A 21202-nucleotide genomic window follows, 5' to 3' on the forward strand; every position below is an offset into this window, starting at 1 on the left:
CTGGAAAATAAAAAGTAAAACATTCTTTATTCTCAGAAGACATGATTGTGTGTGTGTGTGTAGAAAATCCAAGAAAGTCAACAAAAAATACTAGTAGAGCCAGTGTGGTAGGTATTGTGGGTCATTATCAAATTCCAGTGATCTCTGCGAAATATAGCTTTTTAGACAAAAAAGTATACAGTCAGTTTGCTTCTAGCAGTAAATTTCATATCATCTTTGTCAGCATTTGTATAGGAAGAAATAACTCGGAAAGCGCTAGATGTTTGATTAGTTACCAGGCAATATACAAAATGTAAATTTTTTTTCTTATGATGATTCATTCTGAGCAAGTACTCTGAATTCTTATTATATAATATTTTTTCCATTTAACAATTGTTCATCTACATCATGGTATAATTCTCTATTCTGTGATGACCAGTTAGAATAAGATTTCTCTATATTTAGTAGGCATCATTATGACTTACTATATCAGATCACAGATAAGGGGTCAAGATACAAAAATCGATTGTATTTCTACATATTAGCAACAAACAATTGGAAAACCAATCTTCATAAAAACAACACTTTTTACAATAGTACCAAAACCTAAAATGTAGTTAGGATTAATATAAAATAAAGATATTAGAAATATGTTCATTAAACTACAAAATGCTACTTAAAGCATCATGGGTTGCAAAACACAATATTGTTAAGATATTAATAATCCAGAATTCATCTATAAATCTGACACAACCTCAATCAAAATTCTAGGAGGCAATTTTTTTTTTTAGAAATTGGCAAGCTGATGTTAAAATTTATATGGAGATGAAAAGGACTCAGAAAATCCAAAGCAGTATTGAAAAAGAATAAATGAAGTTGAATGACTTATATTACCTAATATATAAAGGTTTACTATAAACTACAGTAATTAATAGCATAAGGATAAACAGATTGATGTAGAAGAAATCTAGGAATGGAACTATATTATATTATCAACTCATTTTAAACAGAGATAGCAAATCAATGGAATGAAAAAATAATAATCTTTCCAAGAAATAATGATTTAAAAGAAAAGTTAGGTTCAAGGTGAAGATGGTGGAATAGGAGGAACTGGAGCTCAGCTCTCCTCACAAATATATCAAGAATACATCTACAAATGGAACAATTCACACAAAGCACCTGCTGAACACTAGCAGAGGACCTCAGACGCCTAAAAGGACAAGGAAAGATCCCCGCATAACCAGGTAGGATGAAAGAGAGAGAAGGAAGAAAAAGAAAAGAGGAAACGGGATGGGACCTGCTCTCCTGGGAGGAGTTGAAGGAGAGGAGAGGTTCCCGCAACTGGAGAAGCCCCCTCACTGGCAGGGTAATTAGCTGAGATAGAAGGGGAGCTGCGAGGGCTATCAGAGGAAAGTGCAGCAACCAGTCTGTGGCAGGCAAGACAGAGCGAGATTTACACAGATGGTCCATGCCACAGCCTGCAAGCCCCAGGGTGAAACGGGTGTCTGCCAGTGCCAGAACATGGGGTTTGGAGAGCAGACCCAGGGAGAGGAGGGCTGTTGGCTGCTCGGAGACAGCCTGAGGGGACAGAAGTGAGGAGCTCTGCAACTGGGAATGCTCTTGGAAGAAGCCTGGACCACCACAGAAGTGAGGAGCCACTGTTGAGTGATGCATGAAGGGCGGGTGTGCCATCACAGCCTCTCTCCCCACACGCCAGCCCATGCCACCACAGGCACTAGGAGGGGCTCCAACCAGAGTGAGCATGCGTGCCCCAGTTGTTTCCACCTTATCCCCCTCCCACCTGAGTGAGCACGCACGCCACAGTCAGTCGCTGCCCCACCCCCTCCCGCCGAAACAGGCCAGCATGCCCCCAGTTGCTGCCTTCGCTCCCACTCGCCTGGGCAGTGAGCAGATGCCTGAGGTAGCCCACATGCAGAGGTGGGGCCGAAACCAAAGCTGAGCCCCAGGGGCTGTGCAACTAAGAAGAACTGAAATCTCTCCTTGCAGCTGCACAAGCCACGGATTAACCACCACGATCAGCTTGGTAAACCCAGCACCTATAGAACATCTGAAGGGACAATGAGCGCTCCCACGGCTGAGACGGATCCAGCTTTAGCAGCTGTGGACTTTGTGGGCACGTACATGCAGGAACTGGGCCAGGTCAAAGTCTGAGCTGCCTCCACAGTGCCCACAGCGGGTCCAAAGACCTACCTAGAGGTCTTGGAGTGTCTCCTGGGGAGGTGGAGGTTGGCTGTAGCTCACCATGTGGGCAAGGACACTGGTATCAGAGGCCCCAGAGAATTTTGTTGTTGTTGTTTTATTTCTTTTTTTAAAAATTTTCTGGGGTATTTTTTGTTTTGGGGGGTTTTGTTTTTTTGTTGTTGTTTGTTTTCTTAGTTTATTATTTATTGTTTGTTTTGGTTTTTTGTTTGGTTGTTTAATTGGTTTTTTTTTGTTTTCATTGGGGATTTTTTTTGGATTGTTTTTATGGTTTTTCTTGGTTTTAGTTTCTCTGTTTTATTTTGTTTATTTGGTTGCACAGCACAGCTTTCAGGACTTTAGTTCTCCAAACAGGGGTCAAACCCAAGCCCCCAGGGGGGAAGCACTGACTTATGGCTGCAGGACCGCCCAGGAATATTAATTGGCATGACCTCTCCTGGAGATCCCCATCTTGGCACCAAGACCCAGCCCCACCCAACAACCTGCAAGCTCCAGTGCTAGAACTACTCAGGCCAAACAACCAGCAAGACAGGAATACAGCCCCCCCATCAGCAGACAGGCTGTCTAAAGTCATACTAAGCTCCTGGACACCCCAAAACACACCCCTGGACAAGGACCTGCCCACCAGAGGGACAAGACCCAGCTCCACCCACCAGAGAACAGGCACCAGCCCCTCCCATCAGGAAGCCTACACAAGCCCCTGAACCAACCTCCACCACCAGGGGGCAGACACCAGAAGCAAGAGGAGCTACGATCCTGCAGCCTGTAGAAAGGAGACTTCGAACACAGTAAGTTAGATAAAATGAGATGACAGAGAAATATGTTGCAGATGAAGAAGTAAGGTAAAAGCCTCTCCTAAATGAAGAGGAAATAGGCAATCTAGCAGAAAAAGAATTCAGAATAATGATAGTAAAGATGATCCAAGATCTCGGAAAAAGAATGGAGGCACAGGTCAAGAAGATACAAGAAATGCTTAACAAGGACCTAGAAGAACTAAAGAACAAACAAACAGTGGTGAACAATACAATAACTGAAATGAAAAATACACTAGAAGGAATCAATAGCAAAATTACTGAGGCAGAAGTACAGATAAGTGAGCTGGAAGACAGAATGGTGGAAATCACTGCTGCAGAACAGAATAAAGAAAAAACAATTAAAAGAAGGACAGTCTCAGAGACCTCTGGGACAACATTAATTGCAAGAACATTCAAATTATAGGGGTCCCCGAAGAAGAGGAGAAAGAGAAAGGGACTGACAAAATATTTGAAGAGATTACAGTTGAAAACTTCCCTAACGTGGGAAAGGAAATAGTCACCCAAGTCCAGGAAGTGCAGAGTCCCACACAGGATAAACCCAAGGAGAAACACATCAAGACACATATTAATCAAACTAACAAAAATTAAATACAAAGAAAAAAATATTAAAAGCAGCAAGGGAAAAGCAACAGATAGCACACAAGGGAATCCCCATAAGGTTATCAGCTGATTTTTCAGCTGATAACCTGCAGGCCAAAAGGGAGTGGCATGATATCTTTAAAGTGATGAAAGGGAAAAACCTTACAACCAAGAATACTCTATGTAGCAAGGCTCTCATTAGATTTGATGGAGAAATCAAAAGCTTTGCAGACAAGCAAAAGCTAAGAGAATTCAGCACCATCAAACCAGCTTTACAACAAATGCTAAAGGAACTTCTCTAAGTGGGAACACAAGAAAAGAGAACAAAAGAGGAAAGGAAGAAAAGAGACCGACAAAAACAAACACAAAGCAATTAAGAAAATAGCAATAAAAAGATACATATTGATAATTACCTTAAATGTAAATGAATTAAACGCTACAACCAAAAGACACAGACTGGCTGAATAAATACAAAAACAAGAGCCATATATATGCTGTCTACCAGAGAGCCATTTCAGACCTAGGGACACACACAGACTGAAAGTGAGGGGCAAATGGAAATAAAAAGAAAGCTGGAGTAGCAGTACTCATATCAGACAAAATAGACTTTAAAATAAAGACTGTTACAAGAGACAAGGAAGGACACTACATAATGATCAAGGTATCAATTGAAGAAGATGTAACAGTTGTAAATACAGATGCACCTAACATGCACCTCAATATATAACGCAAATGTTAAGCCATAAAAGGGAAAATCGACAGTAACACAATAATTATGGGGGACTTTAACATCGCACTTACACCGAAGGACAGATCATCCAGACAGAATATTAATAAGAAAACACAAGCGTTAAATGAAACATTAGTTCAGAGAGATTAACTGATATTTACAGGACATTCCATCTGAAAGCAGCAGTATACACTTTCTTCTCAAGTGCACATGGAACATTCTCCAGGATAATCAGATCTTGAGTCACAAATCAAGCCTTGGTAAATTTAAGAAAATTGAAATAATATCAAGTATGCTTCCTGACCACAATGCTATGAGATTAGAGATTAAATACAGGAAAAGAAATTATAAAAACCACAAACACATGGAGGCTAAACAATGTTACTAAGCAATCGATGGACCACTGAAGAAATCAAAGAGGAAATCTAAAAATACCTAGAGACAACAAAAACACGACCATCCAAAACCTATGGAAGGCAGCAAAAGCACTTCTAAGAAGGAAGTTTACAGCAATACAATCTCACCTCAAGAAATAAGAAAAATCTCAAATAAACAACCTAACCTTATACCTAAAGCAACTAGATAAAGAAGAAGAAACAAAACCCAAAGTTAGTAGAAGGAAAGAAATCATAAATATCAGAGCAGAAATAAATGAAATAGAGACAAAAAAAAACAATAGCAAAGACCAATGAAACTGAAAGCTGGTTCTTTGAAAAGATAAGCAAAATTGATAAGCCTTTAGCCAGACTCATAAAGAAAAAGGGGAGAGGACTCAAGTCAATAAAATTAAAAATGAAAAAGGAGAAGTCGTACACCACAGAATACAAAGGATCGTAAGAGGCTACTACAAGCAACTAACCATAGCCCAATAAAATGGACAACCTAGAAGAAATGGACAAATTCTTAGAAAGATACAACCTTCCAAGATTGAACCAGGAAGAAATAAAAAATATGAACAGACTAACCACAAGTACTGAAATTGAAACTGTGATTAAAAATCTTCCAACAGGCCTTCTAAATATGTCCTTCCACTCACTTCCTCCTCTTTTCTCTTGTCTGCCATCCTATGTGTGGTTGAATTTGCTCCTCGCCATGTCTTCTCACAAGACTTTCAGGATCAAGCGATTCCTGGCCAAAAATGAAAGCAGAATCGTCCCATTCCCCAATGAATTCGAATAAAAACTGGTAATAAAATCAGATACAACTCCAAGAGAAGACACTGGAGAAGAACTAAGCTGGGTCTATAAGGAACCGCACGTGAAGTGTCACACATTTATGTGATCAAGGTCAATTGCATCTTAACGTATCAGAACATCACTAGTGTCTGGAACAGCTGCCTGTGTTTGATGGGAAAAATGGAATGGCTCTCTCCTCTTTTCTTGATCTTTCCTCATCACTGCTCACTGTGTAGCTCAGTAATAAATATGTGAAACCTTTTGTTGGAAAAAAAAAATCTTCCGACAAAAAAAAGGCAAGGACCAGATGACTTCACAGGCAAATTCTATCAAACATTTAGAGAAGAGTTAACACCTACCCTTCTGAAACTCTTCCAAAAAACTGCATAGGAAGGAACACTGCCAAGCTCATTGTACGAGGCCACTATCATCCTGATACCAAAACCAGACAAAGATATCACAAAAAAAGAAAATTACAGACCCATATCACTGATGAACATAGACATAAAAATCCTCAACAAAATACTAGCAAACAGAATCCAACAACACATTAAAAGGATCATACACCATGATCAAGTGGAATTTACCCTAAGGATGAAAGGATTTTTCAATATCCGCAAATCAATCAATGTGATACACCACATCAACAAATTGAAGAATAAAAACCATATGATCATCTCAATAGATGCAGAAAGAACTTTTGACAAAATTCAACAGTGATTTATGATAAAAAAAAAATACTCCAGAATATGGGGAGAGAGAGGACCTACCTCAACATAATAAAGACCATATATGACAAACCCACAGCAAACGTCATCCTCCATGGTGAAAAGCAGAAAGCATTTCCTCTAAGATCAGGAACAAGTCAAGGATGTCCACTCTCGCCACTTTTATTCCACATAGTTTTGGAAGTCCTAGCCACAGCAATCAGAGAAGAAAAAGAAATAAAAGGAACACAACTTGGAAAAGAAGTAAAACTCTCACTGTTTGCAGATGACATGATAGTATACATAGAAAACCCTAAAGATGTTACCAGAAAATTACTAGAGCTCATCAATGAATTAGGTAAAGTTGCAGGATACAAAATTAATATAAAGAAATCTGTTGCACACCTATACACTAACAACGAAAGATCAGAAAGAGAAATCAAGGAAACAATCCCATTTACTATTGCATCAAAAAGAACAAATTGCCTAGGTATAAACCTACCTAAGGAGGCAAGAGACCTGTACTCCAAAAACTATAAGATACTGATGAAAGAAATAGAATACAACACAAACAGATGGAGAGATATACCATGTTCTTGGATTGGAAGAATCAATATTGTGAAAATGACTATACTACCCAAAGCAAGCTACAGGTTCAATGCAATCCCTATCAAATTGCCGATGGCATTTTTCACAGAATTAGAACAAAACATTTTACAATTTGTATGGAAACAGGAAAGACCCTGAATGGCCAAAGCAATCTTGAGAAAGAAAAACAAAGCTGGAGGAATCAGGCTCCCTGACTTCAGACTATACTACAAAGCTACAGTCATCAAAACAGTGTGGTACTGGTACAAGAACAGATATATAGATCAATAGAACAGGATAGAAAGTCCAGAAATAAATCCACACACTTATGTTCACCTAATCTACAACAAACGAGGCAAGAATATACAGTGGAGAAAAGACAGTCTCTTCAATAAGTGGTGCTGAGAAAGCTGGACAGCTATATGTAAAAGAATGAAATTAGAACACACCCGAACACCATACACAAAAATAAACTCAAAATGTATTAAAGACCTAAACGTAAGGCCGGATACTATAAAACTTTTGAGAAAAACATAGGGAGAACACTCTCTGACATAAATCGCAGAAAGATCTTTTTCAATCCACCTCCTAGAGTAATGGAAATAAAAACAAAAATAAACAAATGGGACCTAATTAAACTTAAAAGCTTTTGCACAGCAAAGGAAATGGTAAACAAAAGTAAAAGACAACCCTCAGAATGGGAGAAAATATTTGCAAATGAAGCCACCAACAAGGGATTAATCTCTAAAATATACAAACAGCTCAGGCAGCTCAATATCAGAAAAAAAAAAAAACCAATCAAAAAATGGGTGGAAGATCTAAATAGACATTTCTCCAAAGAAGACATACAGATGGTTAAAAAGCACATGAAAAGATGCTCAATATCAGTAATTATTATAGATATACAAATCAAAACTACAATGAGGTATCACCACACACAGGTCAAAATGGCCATCATCAAAAATCTACAAACAATAAGTGCTGGAGAGGGTCTGGAGAAAAGGGAACCCTCCTACACTGTTGGTGGGAATGAAAACTGGTACAGCCACTACGGAGAACAGTATGGAGGTTCCTTAAAAAACTGAAAATAGAGCTACCATATGATCCAGCAATACCAGTCCTGGGCATATATCTGGAGAAAACCATAATTCAAAAAGATACATGCACCCCAATGTTCACTGCAGCATACTATTCACAATAGCCAATAGCCAGGACATGGAAGCAACCTAAATGTCCATCAACAGAGGAATGGATAAAGAAGATGTGGCACATATATACAATGGAATATTACTCAGCCATAAAAGAGAACAAAATAATGTCATTTCCAGCAACAAAGATGGACCTAGAGATTGTCATACTGAGTGAAGTGGGTCAGACACAGAAAGACAAATGTCATATGATATCACTTATATATGGAAGAGGTTACAAATGAATTTATCTACAAAACAGAAATAGAGTTACAGATGTAGAAAATAAACTTATGGTTTCCAGGGGGTAAGGGGCAGGGGAGGGATAAACTGGAAGATTGGAACAGACATATACACACTACTATATATAAAGTAGATAACGAATAAGGACCTACTGAATAGCACAAGGAACTCTACTCCATACTCTGTAATAGCACATATGGGAAAAGAATCTAAAAAAGAGTAGATATACATATACGTATAACAGATTCACTCTACAGTACACGTGAAACTAACAGAATGCTGTAAATCAACTACACTCCAATAAAAATTTTTGAAAAGTTTAAATAAATAAAAATAAAAGTTAAATCAAAACCTCAGAGAAAAACAGGAAAATATGTGGATGACTTTGGAGTAGGCAAATACTTCTTAGAAAAACTATAGAAAAAATTTGATGAACTAAACTTCCTCAAAATTAAAGTTTTCTTATCAAAAATCACCATTAAAAATGTACATGGGAAACTGCAGATTGGGAAAAAATACAATACTTATATCTTAAAATGCATTTGAATATAGAACGTATAAATTACACATATAAATAATAAAAAGGCAAAAACCCAATTAAAAATGGGCAAAGATGTGAACGAACACTACAAACGGAAAATATATATATTCCATATATCATATATGTAGTCAATAAGCAGCAAATAATGTGCTCAACATCTTTGATATCAATCATGATAGAAATGCAAATTAAAGCCAGAATCAACTACCATTTTACATTTACATTTACATTTACATTTTACTAAAATTAAAAAGACTCACAACATCAAATGTCACCAAGAACATGGAGCAACTGAAGTTCTCATGTTGCTGGTAGAGATAAGAAGTAGTATAATGTCTTTAGAAAACAGTGAGCAGGTTTCTCATAAAATTAAGCATACAGCTACTCTTAAGACAGCAGTTCCACTCCAAAATCTTTACTCAGGAGAAACAGAAACATATATTTACAAAAAGACTTATATATGAAGCCTCATAACACCTCTATTCATAATAGAAAAGAAACCTAGAAACAATCCAAGTGTCCATAAATATGAGAATGTAAAAACTATCTGTAAAATACTCATATGATGAAATACTTCATTTATATGAAGTTCAAGAACAGGTAAAATTAACATATGATAATAGGAAAGATAACCATTATTGCCTTAAAGGAACTGACTGAAAAGAGATAGAAAAGAACTTACTGAAATGATGAAAATTTTCTACTCTTTAATTGAAGTGAGGATTACATCAAAATATACACTTCAGATCTATGAAGTTCACTTTACATAATTATATCCCAATTTTTAAAAGTTCGTGGTTAATGCTGCTAGTAGAAATATGATATCTGAAAGGTAAATCCATATCCACGTTATGTCTCTATTCCAATGAGAGGAAACTGCTGCCCTTTATATGTTGGGAGAGATCTAACGTCATCAAGTTGGCACAGTGGCTGGCCAGTCTGTCACAGCATTGTGCTATATCAGAATCTGAATTTTGGCCCATTGCTGTTGACTTAGCCCATGGTTGTTAACCAAGCAACAAAAGTAATCAGATCATCTTGCGGAGGGAAATTCTATTTTTGAACCCACACATGGTCTCCATCCCTGCAGGCATAAACTCTTTGTACGTGGATTCGCTATGAAAGTACTAGGGTACCTGGGAAAAAATGCTAGCATTCACAGGACAGATAATGTTATTTATCTGATTATACATAGCCTCCTCTATGTGGCATGCCCTGTGTTGAACTTTACATGCAACACAAAATCTTCACATTCCCTGCTTTACCTGACAGGCACAACCACATACACCTTCTCTAGAACTTCTTGTTATTAATTTTTTAATATTATTTTTTTCAAGTCCTAATTAATTGCACATGATTAGTCACTGTCAAATATCAATACTGCCTCTGAATTTCTCTCTTTCGGACAAAGTAGGAAACCACATACACTGCTAGGATTCTACACAATAAGAGAATTTTCCTACATCATTTTTCAAAAACACCTCTGAGAGAGGTTATAATTATGCGGAGGGAATCCACTTCCAAATGGTGTCAAATACTGAGCAGACTCATCTGTACCAGGCCTTAATTTTTTCTTCCTCCAGCAACTAGTTATAGTAAACTTCCCATAAAGCCATAGAAATGCATTAAGACTCTCAGATTATTCAATAGAGGGGTTCTCAAACTAATATTTGACAAGAATTAGCCAAGTTGCTAAGACAGTAGATCTTAAATGTTCTCACCATGAAAAAGAAATGGTAATTATGTGACATAACGGATGTTTAGCTAACACTATGGAGGTAATGATCCTGAAATATATAAAAGTACCAAATCAATACGCTGTACAACTAAAACTTACACAATGTTATATGCCAATTGTATCTCAATAAAGCAGGTGGTTGAGGAGACTTAAACTTACCTGAAACTACAAATCTACTAGAAGAAAACATAGGGAGAAAGCTCTTGGAAACTAAACTGGACAAAAATAGATAAGTGGGACGCATAAAACTAAAAAACTTCTCAGCAAAGGAAACAATCAACAAAGCAAAAATGAAACCTACAGAATGGGAGAAAATATTAGTAAACCATATATCTGATAAGGGATTAATTTCCAAAATATATGTTACTCATACAGCTCAATAAAAAAGACAAATAATGAGATCTAAATATAACACAGGAGGGGCTTCCCTGGTGGTGCAGTGGTTGAGAGTCCGCCTGCCGATGCACGAGTCACAGGTTCGTGCCCCGGTCCGGGAAGATCCCACGTGCCGCGGAGCGGCTAGGCCTGTGAGCCATGGCCGCTGAGCCTGCGCGTCCGGAGCCTGTGCTCCGCAACGGGAGAGGCCACAGCGGTGAGAGGCCTGCGTACCGCAAATAAATAAATAAATAAATAAATAAAAATAAAAATAGCACAGGACCTAAATGGACATTTCTTGAAATAAAAGACATACAAATGACCATCAGATACGTGAAAAGGAGCTCAACATCACTAATCATCAGGGAAATGAAAATCAAAACCACAACTCACAGCTTTTAGGATAGCTGTTATCAGAAAGAAAAAGATAATAAGTATTAACAAGGATGTGGAGAAAAGGAAACTTTTATATACTGTTGGTGGGAATGAAAATTGGTACAGCCATTATAGAAAACAGTAGACAGCCTTCTCAAAAATTTAAATGCACTACCTTATGATCCAGTAAGCCTATTCCTGGGTATACGTATGCAATAAGTATGTTAAGTAGATGACTGTGGTAATTACTTCACAACGTATATGTATATCAAAACATTACGTTGTACACCTTAAACATATTTTTCTCATTTATACCTTAATAAGCTCAAAAAACTAAAAATAGAGAGTTAAACAGAATAAAGAATTTAAATATATATAATTGTCCATTGTCTTGGTAATGTTAATAAAAATACTGAGCACCAACTACATAGATGTTACAATACAATACCTTTTCCATATATGCTCTCACAACGTGCATCAAGATCTTGGCAGCCTCCATCAAAACAAAAAGCTTTTCCTCCTTTACATTTGTGTCCATTGTGTATAGTTATATCAGCCGGACAGCTTCCTGAGCTTCCATTACAAACCTCAGGAACATCACATTCAGGATGCGCAATGGGCCTACATACAGCACCTGCTTGCATAAGCTAATAGAAATTAAAACATAAAAATTAAAGCATTATATATAAGGTTGTTGTGTTCATCAATATTTATTTTAAAATTGCTCTAATTCTATTTATAGTTTGATGATGTACTTATTCATTAATGTCTCTATCTTCTTGTTATAAAGCCTTATGATAATCATATTGAAAAAAATTGAATGTTATCAACCAAAACAGGAGATAAGACATATGTACACGGAAAAGGATAACACAAATATGATATAATGAGAGCCCAAGTTTTGTTTGTGCTTTGGTAGAAGGGAGAAAAAGTAGCTTTTAGCTTGGGATAATTATTCCTTTGGGGCAAAAATTATGAAATTTAGATAATTTCCAAATAAAATATACTTATTCAAACCATAGTTTTTAAGTATGGAATATCTGTAATTCTATGAAAATGTGAAACCTAAATAACTGAGAATGAACAGTGGGAAACCAAAGAGTGATTAAAAGAGGCAGGTCAACTACTGAAGTCTCAGAAAAAAAGGAACCCAATTGTAATTTTTCTCCTGAATTATCCTATGGTTAATTAACACTTTCATGTATACTATTCTGAAATTTTATATAAAGAATCTTAACTGGGCATTTATCTCATACTTCTTAATTGATGACTTCCAGTTCACACTAAAAAGATTATGGAGGTAAGAATTAACCACGATAAGATTCTAGGAGAAAAATAACATAAAACCACATCAGTCAAAGGATAGTCAAGAACACAGAACACTGGCAGATTGTTCAATAGAGGGGTTCTCATGTGACGAATCTGTCACACATATGTTGGAAGAGCTGAAAAGTAAAACAGGGGACAGGAATCAACATCTTCACCATATAAGCTAAAATGTGACATTTAAGTCAAATGATCTTTGTATAACAAATTCATAGTTTAAATTTTGTGCTAACACGTAGCATTTGGAAAGTGTTACATCTAGTGAGTTTCATTATTTATGCATTTATGGAAAATTGCTGTATCTTTCAGTTACATACTTACAGATACCCATTACAACCTAAAATATAACTTTTATTCACAAAAATATAAATATTGGGGGCTTCCCTGGTGGTGCAGTGGTTGAGAGTCCACCTGCCGATGCAGGGGACATGGGTTCGTGTCCCATTCCGGGAAGATCCCACATGCCGCGGAGCGGCTAGGCCCGTGAGCCATGGCCGCTGGGCCTGCGCGTCCGGAGCCTGTGCTCCGCAACGGGAGAGGCCACAACAGTGAGAGGCCCGCGTACCATTAAAAAAAAAAAAAAAAAAAAAACGATAAAATAAATGAAAACAGTCCCTTTTAGTGGTGATCTTCTGTATCAAAAAATTCTGTAATAGCTCTCAGTCAAGACTTAAAAACAGTAGGACATTTTAAAAATAGAATAAAGGAATTCTGTTGAACTAGAGTAAAAGAAAAAAAGACTTAAAAACAATAGCATCATTAGGGAGAATAATGGCATTATAAGGAGGCCTCAACATCCAACTATAACTCATAAAATCAGAAACATCATGCTGAATTTAGTATTTTTTTCTTTACATGAAAGGTCATTTACTTTGACTTAACAGCTAAGTGTCTATGTATTCTAAAGTACCCAAGACATAATTCATTATATACTTAGAAGATAGTAATAAACTAAAATCTTACTTGACAGTTGTTGCAGCATGAGCCTCTATCACACTGTGTATTTGGTTTCAGCACACAAGTTCGAGGATTACAACAGCTATCAGGTCCACATTGCTATAAATGAGTGGAAGGCACAAGTAAAAATACATCATGGAAGTAATATAAACTTTGTCAGGAGCTGTGCTTATTTTTTTATTTGTGGGGTAAAAATACGCATGCTGTCAACATTTACAGATTTTTGCATCTCTAAACAATTACAACACTAAGGTGCCATTTTTACTTCAGGTCACAACAGAGTAACTGGTACCTTACTAATTCTTATTCAACTAGAAAACTGGGCAAAACATATAAAACAACTTTTTAAAGAAACTGAATAATAGAACAGAGTGTAGAATGGTAGTTACCAGTGCCTGAAAGGTGAGAGGAAAGGGGAGACACTGATCAAAGGGTACAAACTTTCAGGGCTTCCCTGGTGGCGCAGTGGTTGAGAGTCCACCTGCCGATGCAGGGGATGAGGGTTCGTGCCCCGGTCCGGGAAGATCCCACGTGCCGCGGAGCGGCTGGGCCCATAAGCCATGGCCGCTGAGCCTGTGTGTCCGGAGCCTGTGCTCCACAATGGGAGAGGCCACAACAGTGAGAGGCCCGCGTACCGCCAAAAAAAAAAAAAAAAAAAAAGGGTACAAACTTTCATTTATGAGATGAGTTATTTCTCAGGATCTAATGTACAGCTTGATGACTACAGTTAACAATACTGTATTGCATACTTGAAATTTGCTAAGAAGTAGAAGTATTTTCACCAAACCAAAAAATGATAACTGTGTGAGATGATGTATATGTAAACTGGTTTGATGCAGGAATCATCTCACAATGTGTACATATACGAAAACATCACATTGTATACCTGTACACCTTAAATATATGCAGTTTTTATTTGTTAATCATACCTCAGTAAAGCTGGGGGAAAAAAGGGTGGGTAGAGTTTAGACCCACTGCAAAGTTAGAGAGAACAGTCCCCAAGACTGTCCTCATTTCTTTCACCAATCTCAAGTTCAGTGGATTCCCAAAACCACCCTCAGGTTTTATAAAATTTACTGGAAGAACTCACAGAACTCACTGAAAGCTGTTATACTCACAGTTATGGTTTATTATATGGAAAGGATACAAATTAAAATCAGTCAAGAGAAAAAGCACTGAGGACAGAATCCAGGAGAAGCATTAAACATGGAGCTTCTACTGCTTTTGTGCCATGGAATCGCAGCCATATTACTCTCCCAGCACTGATATGTGATGCTTCCTAACTCATTCTATGAGGTCAGTATTAGCCTAATATCAAGCCCAGACAAAGTAACATTACATATCAATAAATCTGTAGACCTCATCAATAAATCTACAGATCAATCAATCAATCAATAGATCTCATAAACATAGATGCAAAAATCCTCAACAAAAAATTAGGAAATTGAATCCAACAATGTGCAAAAATAATTATATACTACAACCAAATGGGATTTATCACAAGTATGCAAGGCTGGTTTATTATGCAAACATCCATTAATATAATCCATCATTCTGACAGGCTGAAGAATAAAAATCAGTGACCATAAAAATTGCTGTAGAAAAAGCACTTGACGAAATCCAAACGCACTTATACAAAATGTTAGCAAACTAGGAATAGAGAGAACTTCTTCAATTTGGTAACATCTAGAAAAAAATCTGTGGCTAATATCACAGTTATGGTGAGAAACTATAAGCTTTCCTCCTAAAAAAGAAACAAGGCAAGGATGCCCCCTCTCACCACTCCCTTCAGCATCTTACTGGAAGTCCTAGCTAATGCAATAAGACTAGAAAATGAAGTGAAAATATACAGGTGGGAAAGAAACAAAAACTATTTTTATCCATAGATTACATGACTGCCTATGTAAAGAAAATACCAAATAATTAGCCAAAGAACAATAACAGTAAAAGCCTCCTGTGACTAATAAACAATTATAGCAAGGTTGCTGGAAATTGTTTTCCTTTATACCAACAATGAAAAATAAAAATTTGAAATAAAAAACACAATACCATTTGCATTAGCACCAAAACAATGAAGTACTTGGGAATAGTCCTAACAAAATTTTACAGGATCAATATGAGAAAAACTACAAAACTTGATGAAGAAAATCAGAGAAGGTATAAATAAATGGAGAGATAGTCCATGTTCATGGATAGGAAGACTAAATATTGTTAAAATGTCAGTTCCTCACAACTTGATGTAGAGATTCAGTGCAATTACAATTAAAAAAACCCAGCAATTATTTTGTGCACATAGTCAAACTGATTCTAAAGTTTATATGGAAAGGCAAAAGACTCAGAGTAGACAACTTAATGCTGAGGAAGAGAAGGAAGAAGAAAAAGAAGAGGCAGAAGAGGAAGAGGAGGAGGAAGAGGAGGAGGAAGAGGAGGAGGAAAATTGAAGGACCAAAAATACCCAGCTTCAAAACTTAATAAAAACTATAATAGTGGCAGTGTAGTATGCACAAAAGAATAGACAACGAGCTTAGAACAAAATGGAGACCCCAGAAACAGAACTACATAGAGATAACAAAACCTTTGTTAATGGAGTAAATGCAACTCAATGGAGAATTATCAATAAATGGTGTTGGAACAACTTGGGCATTCACAAGGAAAATAATGACTCTAGACACTGACCCTACACCTTTCTCACACACACACAAAAAAATAATAACTCAAATGGGTCATAAGCCTAAAACTAAAATCCAAACTATAAAACTTCTAGGGGCTTAGATTTACAGGGGTAAATCTCCTCTTAAGTGCTCTTCCACAATAAATAAATAGGAATAATACCAATATTAAACAAATTCTTTCAGAAAGCAGGGGTAAGGGAGCACCTTCCAACTCATTTTATGAGTCCAGAATTACCCTGACACCAAAACCAGAAGAAAAGATTGCAAGAAAAGATAAAACTACAGACAATTCCCTTGTTAAAATAAGTGCCATAATCCTGAACAAAACATTGGCAAATTTTAAATTTATATATATACATATAAATTTATATATATTAAATAACCCAAGTGAGGCTAATTTCAGGACTGCATGATGGCTGGGTTAGCACTCAAAAACCAATGAATGAAACGTATCATATTAATAATAAAATAAGTGCTTCCCTGGTGGCGCAGTGGTTGAGAGTCCGCCTGCCGATGCACGGGACACGGATTCATGCCCCGGTCTGGGAAGATCCCACATGCCGCGGAGAGGCTGGGCCCGTGAGCCACAGCCACTGAGCCTGCACATCCGGAGCCTGTGCTCCACAATGGGAGAGGCCACAACAGTGAGAGGCCCACGTACCACACACACACAAAAATAATAATAATAATAGAATAAAAACAGAAAATTCATATGATCAGCTCAATAGACACAGAAATACTTGGCAATATTCAACATTAATTCTTCATTAAGAATTCTCAGCTAAGATTATACTTAATGGAGAGAAATTGAAAGCATTTCCCCTAAGATCAAGAACACGGCAATAACGTCCTCTCTCAATATGCCTATTCAGTTTAGTACTGGAAGACCTAGCTAGAGCAACTGGTCAAGACAAAAAAAAAATTAAAGTCATCCAAATAAAAAGAGAAGAAGTAAAACTGTGGTTATTTGCTAATGATATGATCCTACATACAGAAAATCTCAAAGAACCAGTCAAAAAACTTTGAATTAACCAATGATTTCAGTAAAGTGGCAAGATACGAAATCAACATACAGAAATCAATCACATTCCTTTACATTAATAATGAAGCGTCTGACAGAGAAATTAAAAAAAAAAACCATCCCATTCACAATAGCATGAAAAACAATAAAATATTTAGGAATAATTTTAACCAAGAAAGCGAAAGATCTGCATAATGAAAACCACAAAACTCTGCTGAAGGAAATCAAAGAAGACATGAAGAAATGGAAAGATACCCCATGTTCATGGATTGGAAGAATTAATATTGTTAAAATGGCTACAGTACCCAAAGCCACCTACAGATTCAACATAATCCCTGTAAAAATGCCAAAGGTATTTCTCACAGTAATAGAGAAAACAATCCTAAAATCTGTGTGGAAACTCAAGACTCCAAATTGTGATTCTGAGAAGAAAAAAAAAAAAAAAAAAAAAACTGGGGGTATCATGCTTCTGACAAAGCCATAGTAATAAAAACTAAGTGTGTGTGAAAGCACAAAAGATCCCCAACAGTCAAATCAATTTTGAGAAAGAAGAACAAAGCTGAAAGTATCATACTCCTTGATTTCAAATTACAGCTGGTCCTCCATATCTGTGGGTGCTCAATCCATGCATTCGACCAACCTTAGATTGAACATATTCAGAAAAAAATCCAGAAAGTTCCAAAAAGCAAAACTTAAATTTGCTGCATTCTGGCAACTATTTACATAGCATTTACATTTTATTTACAACTATTTACATATCATTTACATTGTATTAGGTATTATAAGTAATCTAGAGATGATTTAAAGTATATGGGAGTATGTGGGTAGGTTATATGGCATTTTATAAAAGGGATTTGAACATCCATGGATTTTGGTATACCTTAAGGGTCCTAGAACCAATCCCCTGTAGATATCAAGGGATGACTGTTTCCTACAAAGCTACAGTAATCAAAACAGTATATTTTGTTTCCTACAAAGCCACAATAAGCAAAACAGGATGGTACTAGCACAGAAACAGACTCACAGATCAATGGACCAGAACTGAGAGTACAAAAGTAAACCCATACATACGCAGACAATAAACTTACAATGAGGGAACAAAGAATATACAATAGAGAAAGGAGAGTCTCTTCAACAACTGCTGTTGGGAAAGCTGTACAGTCACATGCAAAAGAAAGAAACTAGACCAATACCTTACACCATACACAAAAATGAACACAAAATGGATTAATCTGAATATAAAACATGAATCCTTAAAATTCCTAGAAGAAAAAATAGGCAATAATCTCACTGATATCAGTCTCAGTAAGGTTTTTGTGGAACCCACTCCAAAGGCAAGAGAAACAAAAGCAAAATAAACAAACGGGACTATATCAAGCTAAAATTCTTCTTCACAGCAAAGAAAACCATCTCAAAATGAAAAAGCAACTTACTGAATGAACATATATTTGCAAATCATATAACTGATAAGGGCTTAATATCCAAAATACATAAAGAGCTTATACAACTCAATAACAAAGTAATAACAACCTGACTAAAAACCGGGCACAGAAACTGAACAGACATTTTTCCAAAGAAAACATATAGATGGCCAACAGGCACATGAAAAGATAATCAACATAACTAATTATTAGGGAAATGCAAATCAAACAACAATGAGATATCACCTCACACCTGTTAGAATAACTATTATAAAAAAGAAAAAATAACAAACGTTGGAGAGGATATGGAAAAAGGGAACCCTAGTACACTGTTAGTGGGACTGTAAATCAGTACAGCCACTATGAAAAACAATGGTGATTACTCAAAAGATTAAGAATTGCCGTACAACCTAGCTATTCCACTTCTGGGTATTCATCCAAAAAATACAAAAACACTAGTTAGGAAAAATATATGCCCTCCTATGCTTATTGCAGCATTATTTATAACAGCCAAGATGTGGAAACAACCTAAGTGTCCACTGATGGATGAATGGACAAAGAAGACCTAGTATACATACACAGTGGAATACTTACTCATCCATAAAAATAATGAAATCTTGCCTTTTGCGACATGGATGGACCTTGAAGGTATTATGCTAAGTGAAATAAGTCAAATGAAGGAAGACAGATACCATACGATTTCATTCATATCTGAAATCTAAAAACAAAACAAACAAATGAACAAACAAACAAAAAACCACACACACAAAAAAGCCAACAAAATAAAACCAAAAAACCTCATAGATGCAGAAATCAGATTAGTGGTTACCAGAAGGGAAGGGGGTTCGGAGGTAAGAGAAACAGGTGAAGGGAGTCAACTATATGGTGATGGATGGTAAGTAGACTTGTGGTGCTGATCACTATGTAGTGTATACAGATGTTGAATTATAGTGCTGTACACCTGAAACTTATATAATAAAACAAACAAACAAACACCAGTATGGTACTGGGACAAAAATAGACATGTAAACCAATTAAACAGAATAGAAAGCCCAAAACTAAACCACGGCATATATGGTCAACTAGTATTCGACAAGGGAGTCAGGAATAACCAATGAGGAAAGGATACTCTCTTCAACAACTGGGAAAACTAGAGAAACACATACAAAACAATGACAATGACTACTATCCCACATTACCCAGAAAAATTAACTCAAAGTGGATCAAAGACTTAAACGTAAGGTCTGATACCATGAAACTCCTAGAAAAAAATGTAGGGAAAAACCTCATTGATACTAGTCTTGGGTATAAATTTTGGAGTGTGATGCCAAATGGACAAACAACAAAAGAAAAAACAACAAATGGGACATCAAACTCAAAAACTTCTGCACCTCAAAAGAAACAATTATCAAAATAGAAAAAAACCCCTACAGGATGGGAGAAAATTTTTGCAAACCATATATCAGATAAGGGGTTAATATTCAAACTATATAAAGAACTTACTCAATTTGTTAACAACAACAAAAAAACACTCCAATTTAAAAAGGGGCAGAAGAACTAAATACACATTTTTCTAAAGACATACAGATGGCCAACAGGCACATGAAAAGATGCTCAACATCACTAATCATCAAGAAATGGTAATCAAAACCACTATGAGATACCACTTCACACCTGTCAGAATGGCTATCACGAAGAAGACAAGAGACAACAGGTGCTGGCAAGGATGTGGTGAAAAAGGAAGCCTTATACACTGTTGGTGGGAACGTAAATAGGTCCAACCAATTGGTCCACTATGGAAAACAATATGGAGGTTCCTCAAAAAATTAAAAATAGACCTACCATATGATCCAGCAATTCCAGTTCTGGGTATATACCCAAAGGAAATGAAAACAGAATTTCAAAGAGATATATGCATTTATCACAATAAATCTTGGCTATTTACAAAAACCAAGATATGGAAACAACCCAAATGCCCATCAATGGATTAATGGATAAAAAAATTTGGTACACATACACAATGGAATGTTATTCTGCCATGAAAATGGAAGCTATCCTCCCATTTTCAACAACATATGTGAATCTTGAGCACATTATGCTAGCGAGATAAGTCAAACAGAGAAAGACAAGAACTGTGTGATATCACTTACATGTGGAATGTTTAAACCTGTGAAAAACAGAGTAAAGTACTGGTTACCAGAGGTTGTGGAGGCAGAGGAGTAAGAGTGATGGTATTTAAGGGTACACACTTGTATCGAGCAATAAATAAGCCATAGAGATCTAATGCACAATATAATGAATATAGATAACTAATATTGTACTGTAATTATGTAATGTAATAAATATCACTACATCAGCAATCATATAACAATATATAAATGTATCACAGTAACACACTGTACAACTTAAGCTTACAATATTACACTTAAATTTATTCAATTTAAAAAAACTCTTAGTTAACTAGAAATAGAAGGAAATTTTCTCAATATGGTAAAGGGCATCTATTTTTGAAAAAAGCTTATTATCTAATATCATATTTAATGGTGAAAGTCA

At 36.4% G+C, this 21202-nt stretch overlaps 2 protein-coding genes across 12 annotated transcripts in view; one reads left to right on the forward strand and one right to left on the reverse strand.

The window, feature by feature from the left end:
- ADAM32 (ADAM metallopeptidase domain 32) overlaps positions 1–21202 on the reverse strand; it is a 168674-nt gene that overhangs the window by 66214 nt on the left and 81258 nt on the right. For all 11 annotated transcript variants that reach the window (XR_013825545.1, XM_079909326.1, XM_079909318.1 and 8 more), the window contains 2 exons: positions 13542–13634; positions 11701–11899 (listed from right to left, as the gene is read on the reverse strand). Coding sequence is in view for 10 of the 11 variants with exons in the window: in XM_079909326.1 (XP_079765452.1) it covers positions 11701–11899; positions 13542–13634 (292 nt within the window). In the remaining variant the exon portion in view is untranslated. The remainder of the gene's footprint in view (positions 1–11700; positions 11900–13541; positions 13635–21202) is intronic.
- Positions 4535–8479, forward strand: LOC307179758 (uncharacterized protein). The gene is given in 3 exon segments (XM_079909327.1): positions 4535–5461; positions 5464–5489; positions 5493–8479. Coding segments are annotated over 3 exon segments (369 nt in total). The 5' UTR covers positions 4535–5196; the 3' UTR covers positions 5571–8479.

This window comes from Stenella coeruleoalba, assembly GCF_951394435.1.
Source record: "Stenella coeruleoalba genome assembly, chromosome: 21".
Taxonomy (NCBI): Eukaryota; Metazoa; Chordata; class Mammalia; order Artiodactyla; family Delphinidae; genus Stenella; species Stenella coeruleoalba.